We start from the raw sequence: 26,551 nt of genomic DNA, 5'->3' as shown, positions 1-26,551 counted from the left end.
TATTTTCAGTTTACTCCGTTATGGTGGGCTGAGCCACTTGCGCTGCAGAAGATCATTGTCTCTCATGTACCCTAAGACCTGTAGGCACGAGAGAGACTCCTGAGCGACTCTCTTTTCCATAGTGGATCGAATTGACCTGCAGCTCCATCAGGCCGGCCGCATCCTTCGGGGCGGAGGTCAGCTGTAAGTGCGAGGGTTCTTCAGGGTCTTGCTGGTGTGGGAGATTGGTGGTGGAAAAGCATGCATCATGCAGGGAGAAGTCCTGCCTCTGCTCAGTGGACGTATCTTCTTGTGTAGCAGGCACACCAGGGTGACCATAGTCTTCCACGGCTGTATATTTAATGTGGGCTGAGAGCTGGGTGAATCTGGCAGTTATCTGCTTCTCAAAATCGTCCTATTGCTTCCCTAGGGCCCAAGTATGTATGGCTAATAGTAGGTAGGCAGTTGACTCCCCCTCCTGTGAGTATATAATGTTGTATATTCGGATGGAAACTTTCCCTCTGTTTCACCCGGAAAGCCAGGAGGGGGAGGATGCTGGAAACCGTGAGCCAGGCCGCCAATCAGGAGTTGGAGTACGACAAGAAATATATGCCCTGGTAGAGAGTGGTTTCAGGAATGTGGTAATATCCTTCTATCAGATGAGTTATAGAGGATTCCCTTGATAATTGGCGTTTTCTCTTGGAGATTCTCGGAGATTCATTTTTTTGAGTCTTACATGGCTGCCGTCCAGACTCGCCCCCTACTAATGATAATTATAACAACAATAAAAGTAATTTGATATTGTATTATTTTGTAGACATTATCATTTTAAATTAATTTACTTCTAGAATCTAATTTGCATAGTTATATTGGTATAATTTGTTGAAAAGCATACACAGGTAGGCTCACATGCTCGGAGCTAGCTGCTGATTGATGGCTACAAAAATATGCATCTTGTCATTAGCTTACCAATCTGTTCAGCTTATTCCCAGTAGTGCACTGCTCCTCCTTCAACATAGAATGCCAAGAGAATGAAGCAAGATTCATAATAGAAGTAAATTGGAAAGTTGATTGTGTGCTTTATCTGAATAATGAAATAAAAAATTGGCTTTTATGTCCCTTTAATGTACACAATACAGAGCCAGAGTTGTACATTTTTGTAATGCTGTATTTCTCTATATCATTTATATTCATTATTTTTATTTATTTTGCAACTTTTAAACTTTTAAAAAAAAGCAAATGTAACTCTCCATCTTTCTATTGTGAATGCTAATCCAAAGTGCAAATTACAGCTGTCAAAAAGCTCCAGTGTCACTGACCTGTGACATTGTCTGTCACAAGATGCAACAAGATGGTGTACCCAGTATATAGATGCAGAGGTTTAACACATGGCTTCTGCAATGGATTCAAGTGAGAGAATGGCTTTAAATAGAGCTGCAGGTACAGGATAAAATGCAATAGCATGTTCAGTAGTAACCATGCTATAACAGTTTAAAGGGACACTGAACCCAATTTTTTTTCTTTTGTGATTCAGATAGAGCAGGCAATTTTAAGCAACTTTCTTTTTTTTTTTTTTTTATTTTGTAGCTGTTGTCTCTCTCCCAAATACTATATAATTTTTATAGCCAAACATAAAAAAATAAAAAAGGGCTAGTATTGGGATTGAGATTGCAGCGCTTTACCTTATTAAATTTATTAATATTTAAAAAAAAGAAAAAAGAAAGAGAAAAGAAAAGAGAGAAATAGAAAAAAAGAAAAAGAAGAAAAAAAAATTAAAAGAAAAAGGGATAATTCTCTCCTCTCCTCTTCTCCTCCCCCATTAGTGCTCATTCATATTCTTTAAGCCCTATCTTTATTCAGGAATTCCTCCCAGTGGAAGCGTATCATCAGGAAGAAATCTTCCCTTTTAGACTTTAAGTATGAAAACTCTTCTAGTTCCAGTAGCTCATTTACCCTGGGTATTAACATATTCTCATTTAATGCACCCTTCTTTTTCCAGTTCCGTGCTATAATGGATTTAGTACCATTTAATATATATATTATAAGTTTCGTTTTAATTTTGCAAATGCCTTTAATAGGTTTATTCATAAGGGCGCTATATATATCTAATTGCAAGGATTTATTTAGAATAAACTGGATGCATAGTAAAGTGCCTGACCATAGTCCTTGGATCAATGGGCAGTCCCACCATATATGCTTCATTGTCCCAACCATGCCGCATTTCCTCCAGCAGTTTTTGGAAGCATTTGGGTAAATACTATGCAGTCTAACTGGTGTAAGGTACCATCTGGTTAGTACTTTATAGTTAAGTTCTTGGATATTTGAAGATGCTGAAGTCTCAGCTGATTTTAGAAAGATTTGGTTCCATTCTGCATTTTCAAGATGGTTACCAATCTCTTTTTCCCATTTATGTATATATACATGGTTTTTAGGTTTATCCGTATCTGTTAAAAATTTATAACTACGAGAGATTATTCCCTTTAGTGGTGTTCCTTTATGGCATATTTTTTCAAAAGTAGTTAACTCTCTTACTAAATCGCTTCTTGACGGATGTTTAGCTATAAAAAAATTTAATTGAAGATATTTTAGCCATTTTGAGTATGACCCTCCTGCTATGTTTACAAGATTTTCCTTTGGTCTTACATTACCTTGTTCAAGGAAATTTACTAGAGGTGACATTACTTGTATCTGTTTTGAGTTATAGAGTCTAGGGACTATACCTCCTTGAAATTCCGCATTAATATTTATTGGTAGTAATGGTGATGGAAAAGTTGATATATTGGGGCAAGTGGTCACTATCTTATCCCACTGAGTCACTATATGCTGGATCAGAGGGAAGTTCTCTGTGCCTGGGGGTCTGCTGTCTGCCGTTACCCAACATAAATTACTAATTGGTTGGTGTGCTATTAGATCTGTTTCTAGTGTTACCCATATTTTATTCTCTTTGTTTGTATGCCAGTCTATTACTCTCTGTAATACTATTGCTTTATAATAATTTTTAATATTGGGTACCCCCAACCCTCCTTTTTTTTTTGGTGTATATAACGTGGAGATGTTAATTCTAGGTTTTTTCCCATTCCAAATAAAAGCATTGATCATCTTCTGGAGGTCAATGCAGTAATTTTTAGGTAAAGCAATAGGAACTGTCTGGAGAATATATAGAATACGAGGGAGAATATTCATTTTTATTGTATGTATACGACCAAACCAAGAAAGTGTTTTTTTTTTCCATTGAGTAAGGTCTTGCTGAATATTTTCTGCTAATTTCACATAGTTTTCTGTATAAAGGCCTGCAGTGTCTGACGTTAAGTGAACACCTAAATATTTAAGCGAAGATTCTTTCCAGGAAAATGGGTTTTGTTGTTTACATACCTGAATGGTCGATACAGGTGTTGAGGTAAATAGTGCCTCTGATTTATTTTTATTTATTAAAAAATGTGAGTATTTTCCAAACTCCTGGAAAGTCTCTTCTAAGGCACTGATTGAATCTACTGGGTTAGTCAAGGTTAATAGAACATCGTCAGCGTAGAGTGATATCTTGTATTCCTTATTCCCTATATTCAGCCCTCTGATTTTGTTGTTGGAGCGTATTCTAGCGGCTAAAATTTCCATGGATATTACAAAGAGTATGGGCGATAGGGGGCAACCCTGTCTTGTACCATTGGTTATATTAAATGGGTCTGAGATCATGCCATTCGCCCTCACCCTTGCCGTAGGACAGGTATATAAGTGGAATATTTGCTGAATATTTTTTTCTCCGAATCCAAACCTCTTGAGCGCTTGCTGGAGAAATGACCAGTCCAGCCGGTCAAACGTTTTTTCAGCGTCCATTGAGATTGTTACTAAAGGGATCTTTTTTAATTTGGCATATTTGATTAAATGTAGTGTTCTAATAGTGTTGTCCCGTGCTTCTCTACAGGGACGAATCCCACCTGATCTGTATTTATGATATGAGGGAGAAACTTATTTATTCTATTTGAAATAATTTTGGAGAAAATTTTTATATCATTATTAAGTAACGAAATTGGTCTAAAATGTTTTGTACTATTGGGTTCTTTCCCTGGTTTAGGAAGCACTACTATTCTAGCTTCTAACATTTCTTTTAAGAAAGATGAATTTTTATTGAGTGAATTGAATAATCTAAGTAACTTAGGTGCGAGAGACTCTATATAAGTTTTATAGTATGTTGTATTAAAGCCAACGGGGCCCGGGCTCTTACCAGATGGTAGATCCTTAATAGTCTGAATGACCTCCTGTAATGTGAATGGCTCATCTAATGACGATCTTTGTGCGTCAGTAAGGGTGGGTACTTCTGTTTCTTTTATGTATGTCAGTTTATCAGATTCAGCATTTTGAGAGAAGGGGTTAGGGTCTAAATTATATAATTTCTGGTAATAATTTTTAAATTCTCTGACTATATCCTGACTCCCCCCAATGTGATTCCCTTGTGCATCCTGTAATTTTGGGATATGCGATTGCAATCTTTTTTTTTTTAAAGCTCTTGCCAGCAGTTTTCCAGCCTTGTTGCCTCCATTGAAAAAGATTTTTTTTTGTGCTAGTGCCCTTCGTTGGGCCCCTTTATTCAAGAAGGCTCTAAGGTTGGTGTGGGCCTCTTTAAGCTGGGTAGATACAGTCACATTGTAAGGGTCTTTTTTATGTGTTTGTTCAATCTTTTGCAGTGTGCTGATAAGTGAGAGGTATGTTCTATTGAATTTTTTATTTAATCTGGCCTTATATTTGATAAATTCCCCCCGTATCACCTGCTTGTGTGCTTCCCACCAAATAGCGGGTGAGGTGTCCCCCCATTGGTTATAACAGAAATACATATCTATTGTTTCTTGGATAGCGGTCTTAATTTGTAGATCATTCAGTAGATGATCTTCTAATCTCCATTGGTATGGAGTTATTGGCGTCTCTGGCCATTTAATACTTACTGAGATAAGTGAGTGATCTGACCATGCTATATTATGTATTTTTGTTTCCTGAGTTAAAGAGTAACTATTTTGATCAATAAAAAAATAATCAATGCGTGAGTATGATTGTTGAGGGGCTGAATAATACGTATAATCCTTTGTTGTGGGGTGTTGTGTTCTCCAACTGTCTATAAGTGATAAAGAAAGCAAATTTGTTTTAACAGATCTAATTACATGTTTAGATATGTTACTCTTTTGTTTTGAGCAGTCCAACATCGGTTCGAATGTGAGATTAAAGTCTCCACCCAGTATTAATGTGCCTTTCATATTTTCTAATATAAGGTTGGTAATTCGTTTAAAAAATGCTTTTTGTCCTGTATTAGGTGCATATAGATAGACTATTGTAACGGGTCTATTGTATAATAGGCCCACCAGACACAGGAATCTACCCTCTAGGTCTTTTTCCAAATGCAAAAGTTGAAAGGGGGTATCTTTCTGAATTATTATACATACTCCATTACTTTTCCGAGTATTCGAACTATGGTAAATAGTAGGATAAAATCTATTGGTGAATTTAGGTTCGTTGTTATGTATGAAATGGGATTCCTGGATAAAGACGATGTCTCTCTTTTCTTTATGAAAACTGTGTAGTGCTATTTGCCTTTTATGGGGTGCATTGAGGCCCTTCGCATTTTGAGATAAAAATTTTATTTGTTTAGTATCCATTATATTATACTTGAAAAAAGCCGGCCTATGAATGAGTCATCCACCATTTGGGATAGGCACATTTCCACGAGAGGGAGGAAAACTCCCAGAAAACAGGGGATAAAGGAGAGAGGGAGAGGAGAAGATAGGAAGAAGGGAAGGGGAAGAGAGAAAAAAAAAAAAAAAAAAAAAAAAAAGGAAAATTGTCGTACACAGACCAAAGTAGAGCATCCATGTACCTCCTAAGCAGCTCTACAACAAGAGTAGATAGGATAAAAATTATTCTGTTACCCTTCTCCTCCGCGAGAGAGGGGTGAGGGGAGAGAGAGGAAGAGAACGAGGGGAGAGGAAAAAAAAAAAAAAAAAATTCCATCCCGAGGGACTTCCACCTCTATTGTATACCTTCAGTAAAAACTTTAATCAAAGAGGGGAAGAAAGAGAAAAAAAAAACAAAACAAAAAAACACATACTTTTATATCTCTACATTAAGTGTATGGTACAAGCATTTTATGCAAAAGTGATTAATAACCCTTCTATATATTTTCTTAATTATTTACTATTATTAAAAATAAATATTAATATTTTGTGCTGTATTGTGTGCCTTTAGTGCATTTATTATTCCAACTTTATGTAGAAATGGGGTGAAGGTGAGGATTTAGTATGGCCATGTATAAATTGCCTAACTGTGTGTTTTCCAACTTGTAATATAACCAATAATTCTTCTATTTGTGTTTAAATTGTAGCCATGTGCTTCTCAAACTATACTATAACTAATAATCCTTTTATTTGTGATTGTGTTAAAAAAAAAAAAATTAAAGTTGTGACCTTATACAAACAATCTTAACCATTTATTTTACATATTGTGCTATCGTCAATAATCTTACTATTTATAATTGTGATAAAAATCCTTTCTATATTATTCTCCCTTTTTATTTCCTCTATCTTTCCTCTCAGTTCCTTACTCCTTCCACCATTCCCCTCACTCGTTTCTTTCTCTTCACTATCTTCCTTTTCTCCCCTCCTTTTTCTATCTATTTATGTGTCACTTTGGCCCATTGTGAGCTTTGCAGTTGTAAGGGGGCTTTTGATTGTTTTGATTGCTGGGCTGAGTTAGATTTAGGGCTTTCTTGATTTTCTGCCTGGGTAGGGTGGGGTGGAGGGTTTATCCCTAGCGTGGTGCAAAATGTGTTTATATCATCCATTGTTCTGAGGATCGCTGTTTTCCCGTTTATTGTTGCTCTTAAGTCAAATGGGAATCCCCATCTGTAAACAATATTCAGTTGCCGAAGATGTGTAGTCAGGTGTCTCAGTTCTCTTCTCTTCTGCAATGTTCTTGGGCTTAAGTCTGTAAAGATCTGTATATTCTGTCCATCGTATATTATGTTTTGTTGTCTTCTTGCCCTTTGCAATATAAGGTCTTTATCCTTGAAGTGTGCAAACTTAATAATTATGTCCCTCGGTGGTTCCCCCGCTCTGGGTTTAGGTCTAAGGGCCCTGTGGCTTCTTTCGAGGGTCCCAGTGGCATAATTATTAGTATCTGTGAAATGGTTAAAGAATTGGAGGAGATATTCTTCCAGGTCTTCATTTGTTACATTCTCTGTGATCCCTCTTATTCGCAAATTGAGCCTTCTATGTCTATTTTCCATGTCTTCTATTTGGTTCTGCTGTATTATAAGTGCTTCCCCTTGTTGATGTATTTGGATCGTTAGGGTGTCAATAGTATTAGTGTATAGTGTATTATCTTCTTCCAATTGTGCCACCCTATATCCAATCTCAGAAACATCTTTTTTAACAGCTAAAAGCTCCGTTTTAATACATTGTTTAATCTGGGCAATTTCATCCAGAAGAGTCTGGATGTCTTTTTTGCTCGGTAGATTCTGTAAATCTGCCTTTGTTACAGGAGACATGTTTGTTTCTATTAGGCACTGTGTAATTTTAGAGGGAGATTGATCTTCTGAGTTACTTATGAGAGATGTGTCTGTTGCTTTGAAATATTTATCCACTTTTGATGCTTGTGGTGTAGTGGTTTTATTTATTTTCTCTTGCTTGTTTCCTTTTCTGGAAGCCATGTTGGTGGGTCTCTTTTTTTCTTTTCTTTTTTTCCTCCTCCTCCTCCCTCCTTCCCACATTCTCTCTCCTCTTCTCCTTTTCCTCCTTCTCTCACACCTCCCTCTCTCCTTCCTCTCTTCTCCCCTTTCTGGGCAGGGATTGGTTAAATCTTATCCCTTTTAATTTAGCATTCACTTTATGGTTTTATACTCTTTGACCATATATTCTTCTATATCATATAAATGTAAAGGGTTACCATCTTTATTGCTTGTTTACCTTTATATATTTATAGCTGTAGATCTTGTTTTTTTTATTGTGCTACCCCAAACCTGCCCAAGTTATGTGGGTTTGATTATATATTTAGGGGAGAGCAGTGGGGGGTTTTGCCTTGTAGTTTAAATTATTATTTCTCTATTATGTAATGTGTATCCGGGGGTGCATGTGTATTTTCTTTGCACAGGTAACCCCTTTTATTTTTCCCTTTTGTTCCTCCTTCTTCCCCTTTTCCACTTACTCTTCCCTTTTATTTTCCTCCATTGCTTTATTTTTCTGCTGGATTTCAGACCCCTCTCCACCACCACCCTTATCCCGTGCTTCTCACCTCTGTACTGCTGTTTTATAATATGCCAGTTCTTACTCCGACTGTCTGTGCTGTTATATGAGGACCGTTTAGACGTTGGCGTTCCTTTCCACTACAGGGTCCTTCTCCCCTCTCTTATTGCTCTGCCCTCTCACGCTCCACCAGCAGCTATCGTTAACCCCCTCCTCTGTGCCGAGATATTCTGTTCTGTGTGGGACCGGAGCCACTATACTTCACCGGGTGATATACCCGTTTACAGCTGATCCGCGCCTGTTTCTCCCAGCTACTCGCGCTCTCAGGAACAGTCACTCTCTATCCTCTATTGGACTGTGTGCTCCGGTTCTGGTCAGCTGTTGTTACCCAATGCTCTCTCTGTGTTTAAGGCGCGCCGCGTCACAGCGTGCCGTAGCTCCTCCAGCCCTTTGACCTATGCACCTGTCTTCAGCTGTATCTCGGCCTGCTTCTTAATTCGGTTTATGGAAGAGGGGGATTGCGGACCAAGGTGAGTGAGTTCAGCTCATTCTATTTTCCTCCCCTCCTCTCTCGCTCGGGGCCTGGGTAGTTATTTTAGCTGCTCCTAGGGGGTATTCTTAGCTGGAGCTCCTAGCACTTGCGGCCATGTTCGCTCTCGGCCGGCTCCGCCGCCCTCTCTCTTAAGCAACTTTCTAATTTATTCCTATTATCATTTTTTCTTCGTTCTCTTGCTATCTTTCTTTGAGAAAAAAACATCAGCTTTTTTCTTGGTTTAGAACTCTGGACAGCACTTTTTTATTGGTGGATGAATGTATCCACCAATCAGCAAGGACAACCCAGTATGTTCACCAAAAATGGTCCGGCATCTAAACTTACATTCTTGCATTTCAAATAAAGATACCAAGAGAATAAAGAAAATTTGATAATGTAGGGTTACTTCTTTTGTTCTTTAGCTCTGCTCTGGCTGATAAGGTTGCGGCACACGTTTTCTTCAGGGCCCTGGGGTGACCACTGAAATCACACACACATGCAACTGAGTGTTTTCACAAGAGTCCCCTTTATTGAAGAACATACAAAGAATTTATAGTGATGTATACGTCATACATGAGGTCACAGGAAATATATAAAAAACGTAGTTAACTTCACATCTGCATAAGGGGCCCACAGGAAATAAGAATGTTGTTATAGCACATAACAGAATATGCCCATATAACCATTTGAAGAGAGGATGTTATATTAGAACCATATGTTACAACTTATACAAAGAAACTTGTGGAATGCTGCATTATAAACATTTGATACTAGATTTAAGGCTACCCTCAATATGCTTAATATGTGAGATTCAAATTACCCATATAACATAATATATATAATATATATATACACATATATATATATATATATATATATATATATATATATATATATATATATATATATATATATATATATACATATATATATACACACACATATACATACACACATATATACCCATCATTCCCCTCTTTGATCACATCGTGATCACATAACCTGTAATGTTCCTACAATATAAACTATCTGGGTCTACCTCTAATTAAATTTTGCAGTTGAACTTTTTCTGCATCTTGTATCATACCTGATATTTTCTTTCGTAAAGTACAAGACATGTAACAGTTAAACAATGTTAATAATAGTAAACAAAATAGGTGTAAAGTGTCCAGCATCTTCAGGTGAGTAATAACATGCCGTTATTAATACTATTGGGATATACACAAAGATCAATATCCCCATTAGGAAAAGGAAGATCTTGCAGAAATGTCTTGGATCCATGATTGAGATCATCATCCTGGTCTTTGTGAGGAGTGATCGATACCTTATCACCCACTTCTCCTTTGTGAGGGGTGACCGATAGCTTGTCACCCGCTTCTCCTCTCTTTGGACAGAGTTTCACTCGTGAAGCGTGTATCTAGATGTCCTTGTCGTCAGTCAGTACGGCAGTCCTGGTTACAGCGATCACAGTGACTGGCTTGCTGAATGGGAAACCTCCTTTATTTGCTTTATTCAGCTGGCGAATGCAGACCAGATCTCCAGGCTTGAAAGGATGGGTTGGTTCCTGTGAGGGAATAGATAAACGGGAAGACACATCACCATAGATGCCATTCAATTTATCAATCAATTGTTTTACATATTGTTCCTTAATACAATCTAAATCACCATTTTTAATGATAAGTGGGCCTTTTACCCATGGAGTCGGGAATGGTCTACCCATTAGGACCTCAAATGGAGACAACCTGGTTGTCCTATTTGGGGTCATTCTGATTTCTGCTAAAATCGCAGGTAAATAGTTTTGCCATTTAACCCATGTACCTGCTGTTGCCTTTAAAAGTTTTTCCTTGATATTGCGATTCATTCTTTCTACAATCCCTGAGCTTTGAGGATGGTAGGGAATGTGAAAGTTCCAATTAATCTGTAACCATTCTACTAACTCATGTGTGATTTTACTAATGAACGCTGGACCGTTATCAGAATTAATCTGAAGCGGACAACCAAATCTGGGGATTATTTCAGTGGCTAAAATTTTAGCGACTGTTTTTGCATCTTCCCTCTGGGTAACAAAAGCTTCTGGCCACTTAGAAAATTGGTCAACTATTACAAGCAGATATAATTGTTTAGTGCCAGTTTTTGGAATATGTGTAAAATCAATTTGTAGATGTGTGAATGGGGCTGTAGGTGGGGGTAAGTGGTCATGCTGGGCTTTATTGGGAATGGTTGCATTGGTCTGTAAGCAATATACACATCTATTAATATATGCCTTGCAATGATCACCTATACCTCTAATGTAGAAAGATTGCTTCAACAAGTTAGTTGTTGGTTTTATACCTAGGTGTCCAACACCTTGGGCTTGTGCTATAAAGAGTGGTGCACTGCTTTCCGGTATGCCCACCTTCCCCTCTTTAGAAAACAAACCATTCTCATCTAAAGTTAACCCATTAGTAGTCCAGAAAGATATGTCACTAGGAGTGGCATGTCCCTGGAGTTCAAGAAGCATATGGTCTGTAGGACATGAAGGTGGGGCTAAAACAGCATACATACGGATGGTGGATCCGGGTGTATGAGAAACATAAGCAGCCTCTTTAGCAATTTTATCTGCAAGCGCATTACCCAAGGAAATAGGGTCAGACTTGTATGTATGTGCACGGCAATGTATGATCGCTATGTCCTTTGGGAGTTGTATGGCCTCTAAAAGGTCATTAATCAGGTCTGTATGAGAAATGGTCTTGCCATCTGCTGAAACAAAACCACGTTGTTTCCATATCATACCAAAATCGTGCACAACCCCAAAAGCATAGCGAGAGTCAGTGTAAATGTTAACAGATTTATTTTCAAACAATTTACATGCTTTTGTGAGTGCTATTAATTCTGCAGCTTGTGCAGAAGGATAAGGAATGGGGCCTGCATCTAGAACAATGTCTGGTAGTTGCACAACGGCATAGCCTGTCTTATAAATACCGTCACTAGGTTGGGAACAAGAACCATCAACAAACACATTATCAGCATGGTCAAAAGGTTTATCCATCAAGTCCGGTCTTGGTGTGGTAATGTGGTGTATTACCTCTATACAATCATGGTCTGTTGGAAAGTCTGGTGATCCTGTAAGTAAGGTACTAAGTATTTGAGTTGGCCCTGAGGATACACTAATATATTTAATAGTCAGATTTGTATTATTCAGTAATATACATTCATAACCAGAAAGTCTTTGAGAAGTCATGTGTTGGGTAGTGACATTTTTTACAAGATGTAAAACTTGGTGACTAGTGTGTAGTACTATTGGATGGCCTAATGTGATTGTTTCAACCATCTCTACAGCCATGGCGCAAGCCGCCAATGCTCGGAGACATGCCGGCATCCCTTGTACCGGTATTGGAACTACTTTGGAAAAGAAAGCTACGGGACGCATATTGCCTCCACCATGCTCTTGGGCACAGACAGCAGCCATGGTTTTACAATTGTCCCTCGCATACAAGTGAAATGGTTTACAATAATCAGGTAGTCCTAAAGCAGGGGCACTAATCAATGGGTTCTGTTTGAAGTATAATTCCCTTTAGCTCTTCCTCTAGCTTTCCCTCTACCTCTCACATACATTCTATTACTCCCTGTATTATTCCTTTCCCTGGCCTGCAATGGATCACAATGTTGTAAACTCTGCTTTTGATAAAAAGCAGCGTTTTTTCCTTCTAATTTCCTGATGTCAAAACAACTTGATCCTTCTTTTTCATGAATTCTTTTCAAGAATTCTGCTGGAGTCAACTCTGGCCAATCAGAGACAAGTTGTTTCACCAACAAAGAAAGCTGAGGTTGCATATTACTAATGCAAGTCTGGACCTTCAGAGAGCCCATTGCATCTCCTGATTCCATTCCAGCCTCTTCCTTCCAGCATTTATAAAAACGCTTAACAAATTCTACTACTGTTTCCTTTGTATTCTGTTTGCACGCTAGTGCAATTGACATACTTTGTTTATCCTTCCATATTCTATGCATTTCTATACTTAATTCTGTCCACATTTCATCAAGTCCTTCACGTGTGTTTAGGGCATAGTTAATTGTTGGATCTCGACTCAATTTACTAATACTCTTTACATTACCCCACTCCCAACCTGATTCAGGGTCATAGTCTAGAAGTGCATCAATGATAATTCTTATATCTGTCTGTGTCATGTTTTGTCCTTGTAACATTCTTTTTAAATACATAATACAAGCTGATGGATGTTGACGGGGGTTTGGGGCTCCCTTGGTAATTTCCCTTAATTCACCCGGGGACAAAGGTTTAATAATTAATTGGTCTCCCACAGTAAGAAATGGCATACTAGCTTCTGGTACAGCTGCCTCTTCCTCCTCTACTTCTTCATTCCCTCTTTTATATTGTGGGGTTATTGTAGGGGGGTAGGAAGGTGTTACTGGTTCAACCTTAATCAGGGGTTTGGTGACCTGGTATCGGGGAGTTACAGAAGGTCCTGGCAAGGTCCATTCCTGGGGTACCTGAGCAGAGGCAATAGCAATAGTCTCTAGATCTATGTAACTAGGGGATGGGAGGCTAGGATATAGTCTGTTATATGATGGCAAAGGTAGGTGAGGGGCATTATATGGGGCAGGGGGGGGTGAATATGCTTTCTGTCTTTGCTTCTCACTTTTACCCTTTTTTTTATTCCCATCTATATCAATATATTGCCAGTATGGAGCAACAGTCAGCCAATTTTCCCCACCCTTTTTCATATAATCAATATTCCACCCTGGATCACCTTTATACCATGGAAATGCCTCTTCATCACCTAGACACAACCCTTTTACCATATTCATATGAAATTTATCATTATCCCCCTCTCTGGGGAATGGATCAGAGCTTCTCATAGCTTCTGTCCAATCTGCCATATTCTGAACCCAAGGAATAATATACATAAACCCATCGGGCGACACCCTTCCCACATAATCTTTACATTTTTCTCCTGGTCTAGGTGTTGGAAATTGTTTAGACTGGGATTTGCCCATTCTCAACTCCTAACTTATCATTTAAAACTTTTACAACAAAATATAATACAATACAAAAAAAAAAAAAAAAATAATAATAAAAAAATAATAACAATAAAAAAATACAATACCTTTACCTTTAAGAGCAATTAATTATTGAATCTTTTTGCAAAAACCACATTAACTAGAATGGTTGTACTCCGTTACCAGTTATTGTGCTTAATGCTTAAGTTTACAACAAGAGAGAGAGAAAAAAATATCACTATGCTGATCCTTTCAGTAGTTTCTGGCATTAATTATCTCTAGGTCAAAGGTCACCCTTCACCAGAAAAAATGTAGCGTTTTATCTAAAATTCAGAAACAGCAATACATATAAGCAACAGTTTACATTCTATTTAACCTGATTTCTACCAAAGAAATCTACTATTGCTCTTTTAGAATCTACCAAAGATTCACATATATATTCCCCAACTATTCCTATGTAAAATGAAACTTAATGGGTCTCGTGGTAAGAGAAAAAAGGTCAGAATAAAAAAGACTCTTTGTTCAGCTCACCTTCCGAGAGTTCCCTGTTTCATCCCACTTCTGACACCAGTTTTGTAGGGTTACTTCTTTTGTTCTTTAGCTCTGCTCTGGCTGATAAGGGTGCAGCACACGTTTTCTTCAGGGCCCTGGGGTGACCACTGAAATCACACACACATGCAACTGAGTGTTTTCACAAGAGTCCCCTTTATTGAAGAACACACAAAGAATTTATAGTGATGTATACGTCATACATGAGGTCACAGGAAATATATAAAAAACGTAGTTAACTTCACATCTGCATAAGGGGCCCACAGGAAATAAAAAAGTTGTTATAGCACATAACAGAATATGCCCATATAACCATTTGAAGAGAGGATGTTATATTAGAACCATATGTTACAACTTATACAAAGAAACTTATGGAATGCTGCATTATAAACATTTGATACTAGATTTAAGGCTACCCTCAATATGCTTAATATGTGAGATTCAAATTACCCATATAACATAATATATATAATATATATATATATACACACACACATATATATATATATATATATATATATATATATATATATATATATATATATATATATACATATATATATACACACACATATACATACACACATATATACCCATCAGATAATAGGAGTAAACTAGAAAGTTGCTTAAAATGTCATGCTCTATCTGAATCACGGAAGAAAAAATTTGGGTTCAGTGTCCCTTTAATGCCTCTTTAATCTAAAACTGTGTATTGTTGTCAAAGGTGAATACATCATTAAAATTAATTGTGTTACTAACATATATATATATATATATATATATATATATATATATATATATATATATATATATATAAATATACACATATACATGCTGTTCATACCGTTGTAATATTTGAAAAAGGTGTCAAAGGGCAGCAGAATATTATGTGAATCTTAATGTAAGCAATAAAAGCTGCATTTTATTTTTAATATTTTACTAAAAGGTCCGGTGAGTGCCTTTTCTGGTAACTATATCATGATATGCAATTGAGCACCCAGGTGGATGCAAAGCAGAAGTGAGTGTATCTAGATGGATTTGGTATATATATAATATATTTATTTTTTTCTTTGTTCTAGATCAAGCACCAGATTTTAAAATTGAGGATATACGCATGGAAATGAAAGAGTCAGAAGAAGCAAAGGTGACTTGCTCTGTAAATTACTATTGCCCTGAGTACCAAGTGAATCTTGCATGGATTGCAGATTTGAATGTCTCAAGCACCACAAAACCACCAAGAAAGCAAAACAATGATTTAAGCACAAAGAGCATTCTGACTTTCCTTCCATCATGGAGAGACCACAATAAAACCATAGAATGTGTTCTAACAAGAGGAAATACGTATGTAATAACCGAAAGACGTCAGCTACTACTCAACGTGCAATGTAAGTTTATTTTGCTATGATATCACTCCGTATCTGGTATTTCTGTTTAATAGTTAGGGAACATGGCTTCATGTTCAGGGCTGTTTAGGGGCAGAGTCTGGACAGTCAGTTTCTCAAAGCCAATGGGAGTTAAGATGATTCGAGTGGGACAAAAATATGAGGTCTCAGGTGTTTGAAAAAAGGCAGACAAAAAGCTTTAACATAGAGATACATACATATAGATGTCTAAAAATGTATGTATATATATATATATATATATATATATATTGTGTGTGTACATATGTATTTATGTATTGATATGTGCATATTTGTCTTTACAGACATTAACACATAGACACATATGTACACATATTTAGACACACACATATATATATATATATATATATATATATATATATATATATATATATATATATATGTGTGTGTGTGTGTATTGGATGAAAACATGGATAAAACATATTTATGCAATATTCATTTCTAATACATGTTTTAACAATGTATTTACTGTAAATATTTCACATTCCACTGTTCTTCACATAACAGAGTATGTTCTAAGTATTTATAAATAGATATTCCTATATGTATCTGTGTATATATATACCTATATATAATCATCCATATATGTTGGTATAAATATATATTGTACTAAAATACATCAGATATATGTAGAAATATGTATTTATTAATAAACAGATCATATTCTGCTATGTGAAGAACATTGGAATGTGAGATATTTATATTTTCATGTCTGGTTAGCGCATGTTAGAATATGCAATCGGGTTTGTGCAAGAGTATAGTGATAAGGGGACATTGTAAACAGTTTCTTACCTTAAATATGTTCCCAAATGGTCCATTTTACCTGCTGGAGTGCATTTTTTTATTTTTATTTATTTATTTATTTATTTTATTTATTGCAAAAAGTTGTTTTACCTTTATTTGTTATTTGAAATATCTACTCTTGTCTGTTGTATACCCACCTACACAGACCATATGAGTAACAAACATTTTATCTGCAGAAAAAATATGTAAAAAGGAGACAAACTGATTAATCTCCAAATATTTGGTATGAGGAAGAGAGAGAAGTGCATATGAAATAGCTGTGTTTATTTAACCCTCCCTAAACATAAATAACATTAGTAGTTCTGCTTAACTTTAGGGTTTAGCCCATTATTATTGACATGTTCTAGGTGATGGGTTTAAAGGGAAAAAAACTGCTATTTCAAATACATAAATAAATCAAAAGGAACAATTTCCCTATATATTTAATGTTCTGCAGTACGTATAACAAGGCATTTGGAACACAATAAGTGGAAACAAATTTTGTAGCATGGTGTCCCTTTAAAAAAAGATGTAAGAGTGCTTTAAGTCCAATAGGAGAAACGCATCATATAGGTTGTTATTATAATTATTATTAATGATGAACAACATTAGCAATAAGATAGTATGAGCCAGATTACAAGTGTCATGCTATTCAGAGCTTTCGCTTGTGTGCGATCACTATTGAAATTAACCCGGGTGGTTTAGCGTGCGTATTACACGTTAAAAGTAAAATATTTACATGCGAGCAAAACGCAATGCGTGCCATAGACTTTAATGGTGACTTCCTGTTGAAAATCCTTAGATAAACTTTTCGATAGGATTGTGATTGACTCCATAATAAGGCAGAGCTAAAAAAGGGGTTGTTCACAATCTTATAGAATTTTTTTTTTATGGATTTTCAACGGAAAATCACCATTAAAGTCAATGGGGAGTTTTGTAAATAAATCATTTGATATATTTTTTAAAGGATTGTTTTTGATCCCAGTGATTGGACAAGTGTAATCCAATGTTAAAAATCAATATATACCTACACCCTATTCTAGGGTTTTCCATTAGTCAGTTATACACTATCTTCTGATCTCTAGGAATTAATGCAAAGATGATAAGAGGTAAAGAAAAGTCACAAGGGAAGAAAAGGAAGAGGGGAGAAAGAGCTTAAATTAAGGAAAAAACTTTTTTGAATAAACATTGGGAGAGAAAGAGAAATCTGTCCGCCAAGCTCACGTGAACAAATACTAGTCCCCTGCTTACATACAACTGATTGCCTGAGCACAGGGGTTATCAATCTCCCCAGGAAGTATGTCTTACATCTTACAACTGCTGCTTCTTAACTTGAGCTAGCATGCACCACAAAGCCTAGTGCACGAGCAAAAAGTGTTAGGCTTTTTTATTTATTTACGCCTACTGTTGAAGTCTATGGGGAAAAGAAGTTAGCCCAGTTGCGATATCTGAAGTCCTAAACATAGCACGTGTCGGTTTTCGATTGTATGCAAACATTTTACTTCAACTGCACTACTTGTAATCTTGCCCAATATTTTGAGTGTTATACAACAATATTCACAAAATAGAATATTGACGCACATCCACTTCTATATTTTCAAAACAATTTAAATATTGCAAAAATCACCTATACTCATACACTTACCGGCCACTTTATTAGGTACACCCCCTCCTTTTGCCTTTAGAACTGCCTTAATTATTCGTGGCATAGATTCAACAAGGTGTTGGAAACATTGCTCAGACATTTTGGTCCATATTGACATGAAAGCAGCAGTTGCTGCAGATTTGTCGGCTGCGCATCCATGATGCGAATCTCCTGTTCCACCACATCCCAGTGGTGAACTCATTGTCATGTTCAAGAAACCAGTTTGAGATGATTTGAGCTTTCTGACATGGTGCATTATTCTGCTGGAAGTAGCCATCATAAGATTGGTACACTGTAGTCATAAAGGGATGGACATGGTCAGCAATAATACTCAGGTAGGCCATAGCATTTAAACGATGCTCAATTTGTACTAAGGGGCACAAAGTGTGCCAAGAAAATATCCCCCACACCATTACATCACCACCACCAGCCTTAACTATTGATACAAGGCAAGATGGATCCATGTTTTCATGTTGTTTTTGCCAAATTCTGACCCTACCATCTGTCGCAGCTGAAATCGAGACTCATCAGACCAGGCCACATTTTTCCAATCTTCTATTGTCCAATTTTGGTGAGCCTGTGTGAATTGTAACCTCAGTTTCCTGTTCTTAGCTGACAGGAGTGGCACCCGCTGTGGTCTTCTGCTGCTTTAGCTCATCTGCTTCAAGGTTCGAAGTGTTGTGCATTCAGAGATGGTATTCTGCATACCTTGGTTGCAACGAGTGGTTATTTGAGTTACTGTTGCCTTTACATCATCTCAAACCAGTTTGCCCATTCTCCTCTGACCTCTGACATCAACAAGGCATTTTCGTCCACACAACTGCCGCTCACTGGATATTTTCTCTTTTTCAAACCATTTTCTGTAAACCCTAGAGATGGTTGTGCGTGAAAATCCCAGTAGATCAGCAGTTTTTTAAAATACTTTGACCAGCCCGTCTGGCACCAACAACCATGCCACATTCAATGTCACTTAAATCCCCTTTATTCCGGATTCTGATGCTCAGTTGGAACTTCAGCAAGTTGTCTTTACCACATCTAGATGACTAAATACATTGAGTTGCTGCCATATGATTGGCTGATTAGCAAATGATGTTACTAAGCATTCGAACAGGTGTACCTAATAAAATTGCCATTGAGTGTATATTTGAATCGAGATCTGAGTTACACAATATGGCCATATTTTGCTTAAGAGATTTACCAGCTTACAAGGTGTAAGATACAAAGGGAGACAGCGCAATCCTCGACTCAAGGTAGTATTTAATAAGGTGCACAATACGCTAGTAGTAATATACTATATATGTATGTTTATATGATTGTGTTCTTGGATCAAACATTCTGGAATATTTTATTACACATATTTATCAATGTTGTTATTGGAGTGTACAACAATAATAATATTATCTTGTCTTTATTCTCCTGTGTATAATTTTATAAAGGCAAAGTGGACTCCAGCTGTCTTACTACATATACGGGACTTTGCTGCCATTGATACATATATCTTTGATTGGTGCAGCTCTTTGTTTAATATATCCTTGAACTCCCTTTTTTCTATTTGACTCCTACCTTGAAATTTGGATATATATCAAAGAACTTCCTAAGGACACTGAAAGAACTGCATGCTTATATATATTTCTATTTTGGACTGTTTTTGTCCACATATTTATTCGTTTACTATAATTGATTACATTTGTATTTCATCCACAATTTTATTGATATGGAATTAACACATCATACCACACAATTGTATTCATTACAACATTTAAATGATCAAGATTTGGAAGGGTTAGAATTAGAAGAATTCTTCTCTACTGTGTCTAAAGATGTGAAATTAGGTGATTTATTCCATAACCTTGAGATCTTGGGACTTAAAGAAGTACGTCTCAAATTAGATTCATGGATCCTAAATAAATATTTATTGTTACAGATGATCCCAAGAGGTTTAAGGGTTAAAAAATTCCCAAACTTTGATGTCAGGGACACAGAATTTATTAGAGAATGGAAGAGCATACTGTCTGAATGTTCTTTACGCCTGATGACCATGCTAGTTAAATACAAGACTGAACAACTAATCAGCATTAGAAATAACATTGCAAAATTACAGTCTGACTTAAATTATTATAGAGACAGTGAGAATTATGAAAGATTTGACACTATGCTAAGAGAGGTAGTGGAAACATCCAGGACAGATTTAATCCATACTAAACATCCAAATTTTTACGTGACCAAAAAGACTATAGTGATGGACAGGTGTTTTTATGGCAGAAACAGAGGAGGTTTAGAAACAATTTCCAGAGAAAACTGGGTTTTAACGAGAATAAAAATAACAAAAATAGAACTAATGACACTAATGCCAATATTGAACAGCTAGCTATTACTTCAGGAGAGGAATCTGATTCTGTACTACCTAAGAAAAAGAAAAATAAGTCTAAGAATCACAAGAAAAAGGTGACTTTTTCAGATCCTGAGACGACTGATGATGATCAATCATCACAGGTGGCATCTACATCATGTGATGAGTGCTCAGCTGTTGATTCTGAATTTGAATCATTTACTGACATTGATGATATTGAGCCCCCATCATTGGATGTACACCCCAGTGGTGTTAATCAATCAAATTTGTGAGCCATACAAAAGAACTCTATGACTCATCCCTCAGTATTAAAACAAGGCCATAGCTCACATTATAGTCATAATACAAAAGAGAGAAACCTTTTGAGCAGTAATGAAAATATGAACAAAGTGACAACACCTCAGGTTTTTCACGTGGCTCAGAAACACACAGGAGGAGGGGGGGGAAGCAGAAATACAAACAAAAACAACAACAACTACCCCCAAAACAACCACCTGCACAACTACATCGTTACACACTGAGGGACCAAAAAACAAGCATACATTGAAAAACAGCAATGTAATTAATGTGTCCACATATAATCTGAATAAGACAGAAATACAAGTACTTGAATATGGTTTGGGTTTTTGTCCAGATAGAAGATTTGACATCTTTCAAACTATCATTGATGTCAACCGGTTTGTCAGGAAATTAACTCTCAAAAAACATTTTAACTCCAATAAAGTTCCAGAACAATCCACAAGGGCTATACATCATTCAGGCATTGGACATACAAATTTGGGGTTTGATGAAGCTTGTAGTGTAGTAACCTTGGAAAACTTACAAGCTGAATCTGATACTCATTCAGAACACCAGCCAACTACCCAAGTTAAAGCCCAGTAGTGATTTTTATCCAATACACAATAGGGAAAAGCCCTAGAGACATTTCATAAAAGAGTTGTTGAAGATCTACACTTATTAAATCAACAAAATACAAAACCACCACACAACCTTTCTAAGAGAGAGAATGAAGCAATTGCCTCACTAAAAAATAATGAATCCATTGTGATTCGTCAATCAGATAAGGGCGGTAGTGTGGTGGTTATGGATCGTACACATTACGTCAATGAAGCTCTTCGTCAATTAAGTGACACCAATGTTTATTCTATCTTAAAACGAAATCCAGTAGTCGAGTTTCAACATGAACTTAGGCAGGTTTTGTATGACGGAATATTTTTAGGTATTCTGGATCAGCAGACAGCAGATACTTTATATGTCAGACATCCCTTAACACCCGTCTTCCATCACCTGCCCAAAGTCCATAAAAGTCTGAGCGATATCAAGGGCCGACCCATTGTATCCGGTATTGGGTCTTTATTGGAACCCCTATGCGATTGGTTGGATAAAATCCTTCAACCTTTTGTATTAGCTTTACCCAGCCATATCAGGGACACTACACATATTTTGAAACTTCTTGATGATATTGAGTGGAAACAGGAGTACAGCTGGCTCACCATTGACGTGGTATTGCTGTACTCCAGTATCCCTCATGACATGGGCTTAGAAGCCATAAAATTCTTTCTCCTAAAAGATCAAGGTATGTCTGATACAACTATTGAGTATTTACTGAGAGTCACTCGTTTTCTTTTGAAGCACAACTATTTCCTCTTTGAGGGGGTGTTTTATTTACAAAAACAAGGTACAGCAATGGGGGCGAAATTTGCCCCCTCTTTTGCAAATTTATTTATGGGCTGGCTTGAACGAACATTCCTATACAATGAGGGAAACCCCTTCAGAGAGGAAATAGTTGTTTTCAAACGGTTTATAGATGACCTTATTTTCATTTGGGCATCTACGGAAACCAGAGCTTCTGGATTTGTCAGATACCTAAACAGTAGTGACAATGGCCTCAATTTCACCTTTGAATGGCACAAAACACAAGTGAATTTTCTGGATGTCACTCTAAGTGGAAATTGTACAGATAATAAAAGCCATTCTACTCTTTATAGAAAGCCGATCTCTGCTAAAACTATCCTACACAAAAAAAGTGCCCATCCTTCACACGTGTTCAAAGGAATTGCTAAAAGTCAATTCCTCAGGGCGCGTAGGATATGTAGTAGAGACCAGGATTTCCAGATTGAAAGCACAAACATAAAGGATAGACTCAAATCCCGTGGGTATCCACTTAGAATGCTCAACCATCTGGCCAAAAAAACTTGGGAAGATGGTAGACCTTCTTTACACAACCAAGCATGTAAGAATAGTGAAGATAGAGATCTATCCTTTATCACTAAATACTCCACTGATTATTCATCAGTGTGTGATATTGTGAAAAAATATTTCCCCATTCTATTGGGGGACAACAGTCTAAAATAAACAGTTGAGAAAGGATTCAAGTGTGTATATTCACGCAATCTTACTCTGGGTAACATTCTTTCCCCCAGCCAATTACCTAACACAAAGAAAAATGCTGGCTCATGGCTTCTTGTCAATGGCACATACAAATGTGGTAATCGTAGATGCAAAGCCTGCGATTATGTGATTGAGGGCAGAGAATTTTACTCTTGTCAATCCAGTGAATCCTTTCTCACAAAAGGATGTGTAAAATGTTCTACTAGTTATGTAATATACCTCATTGAGTGTACGGATCACTCGAAACAGTATGTTGGCATGACCAGTCGGGATGTTAGAACCCGCATACGTAAGCATTTAGGTTACATAAAATATGAAAAACCTTGTTCAGCTCTATCGAGACACTTCTGAATTTATTTTAGTTTAATATAATTTAATTTAATTTAATTTGAATCCTTTAATGGATTGAGTAGGTTTTTCTCTTTCTTTTTCTTTTTCTATTTCTAATTTAGAGCTACATTCAAGTAACTAAGATTCTCATTCTTTGTTATCATCATTACCATTATTTCCAGAAAATTAAATAATATATTGTTTCTTATAAAAAAATCTTTTCCAGATGTATACAGTGAGGATGCCCTTCATATGTGCTGTTTTTTTTAATTAAATTACTATTTTCTAACTATAGAAATTGATTATCTATGCATCATCTATTCATATATTAGAACCATTCTTGCACATCTGAGAATTGTCCTCACTCTCTACTGGGTCTGTTTAAGATAACACCCTTTTTGATTGAATAGTCATATATCTGGACAGGGTCTTGAATGGTTTGTGATATAATATAATATGATACAACATAGCATAGTATGATATTGTTAAACACTATGTGTGTTTTTTCTGCATGTTTTTGTATTCAATATCACTGTTGTATCAATATTCTTTGATTTTCCTTGGGAAGTGTTTTTTATGGTATATGATTGTAGTTTGTTATTTATTGTTACTAAATCCTACTAACAAGTACATATTTATAATTTATATATATATATATATATATATATATATATATATATATATATATATATATATATATATATATATATATATATATATATATATACTTTTTTGTATATATGTATGTTTATATGATTGTGTTCTTGGATCAAACATTCTGGAATATTTTATTACACATATTTAATCAATGTTGTTATTGGAGTGTACAACAATAATAATATTATCTTGTCCTTATTCTCCTCTAAACTGCATATTCTAATTCAACACATTGTATTACAGTCTCTAATGCCTTATCACAAAATGACAGTTCTGTTCTTGAATAATTTTTATGTATATATGTAATTAAAATATTGGTGTGGTATGAGTTAACATTTTTGGTAGGTGTGTCTACACCAGCCAATTATCTCTTAGAGCACGCTTTTTAAACTTTGTCAGCTAGTGCACTCACGGGTTTATGAATACGGCTCCCAGCCGAAACGCGTAAAACCTGTTAGTCCTATTCTAACATGTGTTTTTATTTGGATGTCTAATCAATAAAGCTTCTTTTACCTACCACGGATTTGAACTTTTTCTTCTATATTAGTAATATACTCACTAGACTTTAAAAATCAAAGAGCCCCAAAAAACACACAAATCCAGAGAGGACTCAACGTAACACTGTTCTCAGTGTCTTTGCCAGAAAGCAACTAGATGGTTCAGTTTAAAGGTGTCCCAACATTGACTGGTTGTAACACTGCAATGTGCAGCCTGTCTGGGCTGAAATATTCCTGCTTTAACTATGATTTTAAGAACAAGCCTCTCTGGCTTTATACACACTTCCAATGTACTATAATGAGAGCACCTGAGTAACTGGGTGGGGTTCTATAAACCAAGAAGATGGTTCGTCTTCCTTTAAATACAAATCCACACCTTGCAAAATTATTTGTATTTATATTTTTATTGTATTACTTCTTAGGGGTGCCACCAACAAAACCAAATAATTACACAAAATAGAATATTGCCTAAACTCATATTAAAATTGGGATCAATATTCAGTAATAATGTAAATGCAGCTATATTTTATCTTGCACAGGAAAGCATCGTCTAGATTACAAGTTTTGCGCTATAGAGGGTGCGAAACGAACGCAACTAAAGTTGCGTTATTTCACCCTCCACAGCGCTGCCATTACAAGTTTCAAAACAGCCACCTTGTGGGCGCGATATGGTTGCGTTTAGCTCCATACCGCACAAAATTCAAGCGCTGCTTTGACGTGCTCATGCACGCTTTCCCCATAGACATCAATGGGGAGAGAGCGTTAGAAAAAAAACTAACACCTGAAGTACGGAATGGCAATCGCCATTGATGTCTATGGGGAAAATAAAGTTACGTTTAAACACCCTAACATAAACCCTGAGTCTAAACACCCCTAATCTGCCGCCCCCGACATCGCCGACACCTACATAAAATCATTAACATCATTAACCCCTATTCCCCCGCTCCCCCACATTGCTGCCACTATAATAAAGTTATTAACCCCTAAACCTCTGGCCTCCCACATCACCGCCACTAAATAAAGCTATTAACCCCTATTATTAACCCCTATTCCGCCAGCCCCCCACATCGCAAATAAACTAAATTAAACTATTAACCCCTAAACCTAATAACCCCCTAACTTTAAATTAAAATTACAATATCCCTACCTTAAAATAAATAAAAACTTGCCTGTGAAATTAAAATAAACTATAAATGAACCTAACATAACTATTATACTAAAATTAAAATAACTACCAATTAAATAAACTAAATTACACATTAAAAAAAAACACTGCTAAAAAAATCTCTTTTAAGAAAGCCCAAAGCCTAATCTAAAAAAAAAACACCAAAAAAAAAACAAAAACAAAAAAAATAACACTAACTCCCGATGGTCCACTTACAGTTTCTGAAGTCCGGACATCCAGCTGGTGAGAAGACTTCATCCAGGTGGCAAAGTCTTCATCCATCAAGGCGGCGTCTTCTAACTTCATCCAGGCGGCATTTTCTATCTTCATCCTGGCTGCATGTAGTGGGTCCATCCTTGAAGACATCCGGCGTGGAGCGTCCTCTTCATACGGTCACCGACGTACACTGGATCTTCAATGCAAGGGAGCCTTTTCAAAATGGTGTCCCTTGCATTCCTATTGGCTGATTTGATTTTTGAAATTCAAATCAGCCAATAGGATGAGAGCTACTGAAATCCTATTGGCTGTTCAAATCAGTTAATAGAATGAGAGCTACTGAAATTCTATTGACTGATTTGAATAGCCAGTAGAATTTCAGTAGCTCTTATCCTATTGGCTGATTTGAATTTCAAAAATGCAAGGGACGCCATTTTGAAACGACTCCTTTGCATTGAAGATCCAGTGTATGTCAGTGACCGTATGAAGAGGACTCTCCGCGCCAGATGTCTTCAAGGATGGAACCGCTCCGTGCTGCCGGGATGAAGATAGAAGACTCCGCCAGGATGAAGATAGAAGATGCCGCCTAGATGAAGATAGAAGACGCCGTCTTGATGGATGAAGACCTCGCTGCCTGGATGAAGACTTCTCACTGCCTTGATGTCCGGACTTTAGAAACTGTAAGTGGATCGTCGGGGGTTAGTGTTAAGTTTTTTTTAACTTTTTTTGGGTGGGGTTTTTTTTTAGATTAGGGTTTGGGCTTTCTTAAAAGAGCTAAATGCCCTTTTAAGGGTAATGCAAAAAAGCTAAATGACCTTT

The 26,551-nt window shown here is 36.6% G+C and overlaps 1 protein-coding gene across 1 annotated transcript in view; it reads left to right on the top strand.

The window, feature by feature from the left end:
* The window catches only part of LOC128638159 (B-cell receptor CD22), a 219,260-nt gene that overhangs the window by 116,189 nt on the left and 76,520 nt on the right, over window positions 1–26,551 (top strand). The window contains exon 4 of the mRNA XM_053690022.1: window positions 15,357–15,662. Within this exon, the coding sequence (XP_053545997.1) occupies window positions 15,357–15,662 (306 nt within the window). The remainder of the gene's footprint in view (window positions 1–15,356; window positions 15,663–26,551) is intronic.

This window comes from Bombina bombina, chromosome 8 (genome assembly GCF_027579735.1).
Source record: "Bombina bombina isolate aBomBom1 chromosome 8, aBomBom1.pri, whole genome shotgun sequence".
Classification (NCBI taxonomy): domain Eukaryota; kingdom Metazoa; phylum Chordata; class Amphibia; order Anura; family Bombinatoridae; genus Bombina; species Bombina bombina.
This window is presented reverse-complemented; position numbering and strand designations above follow the sequence as displayed.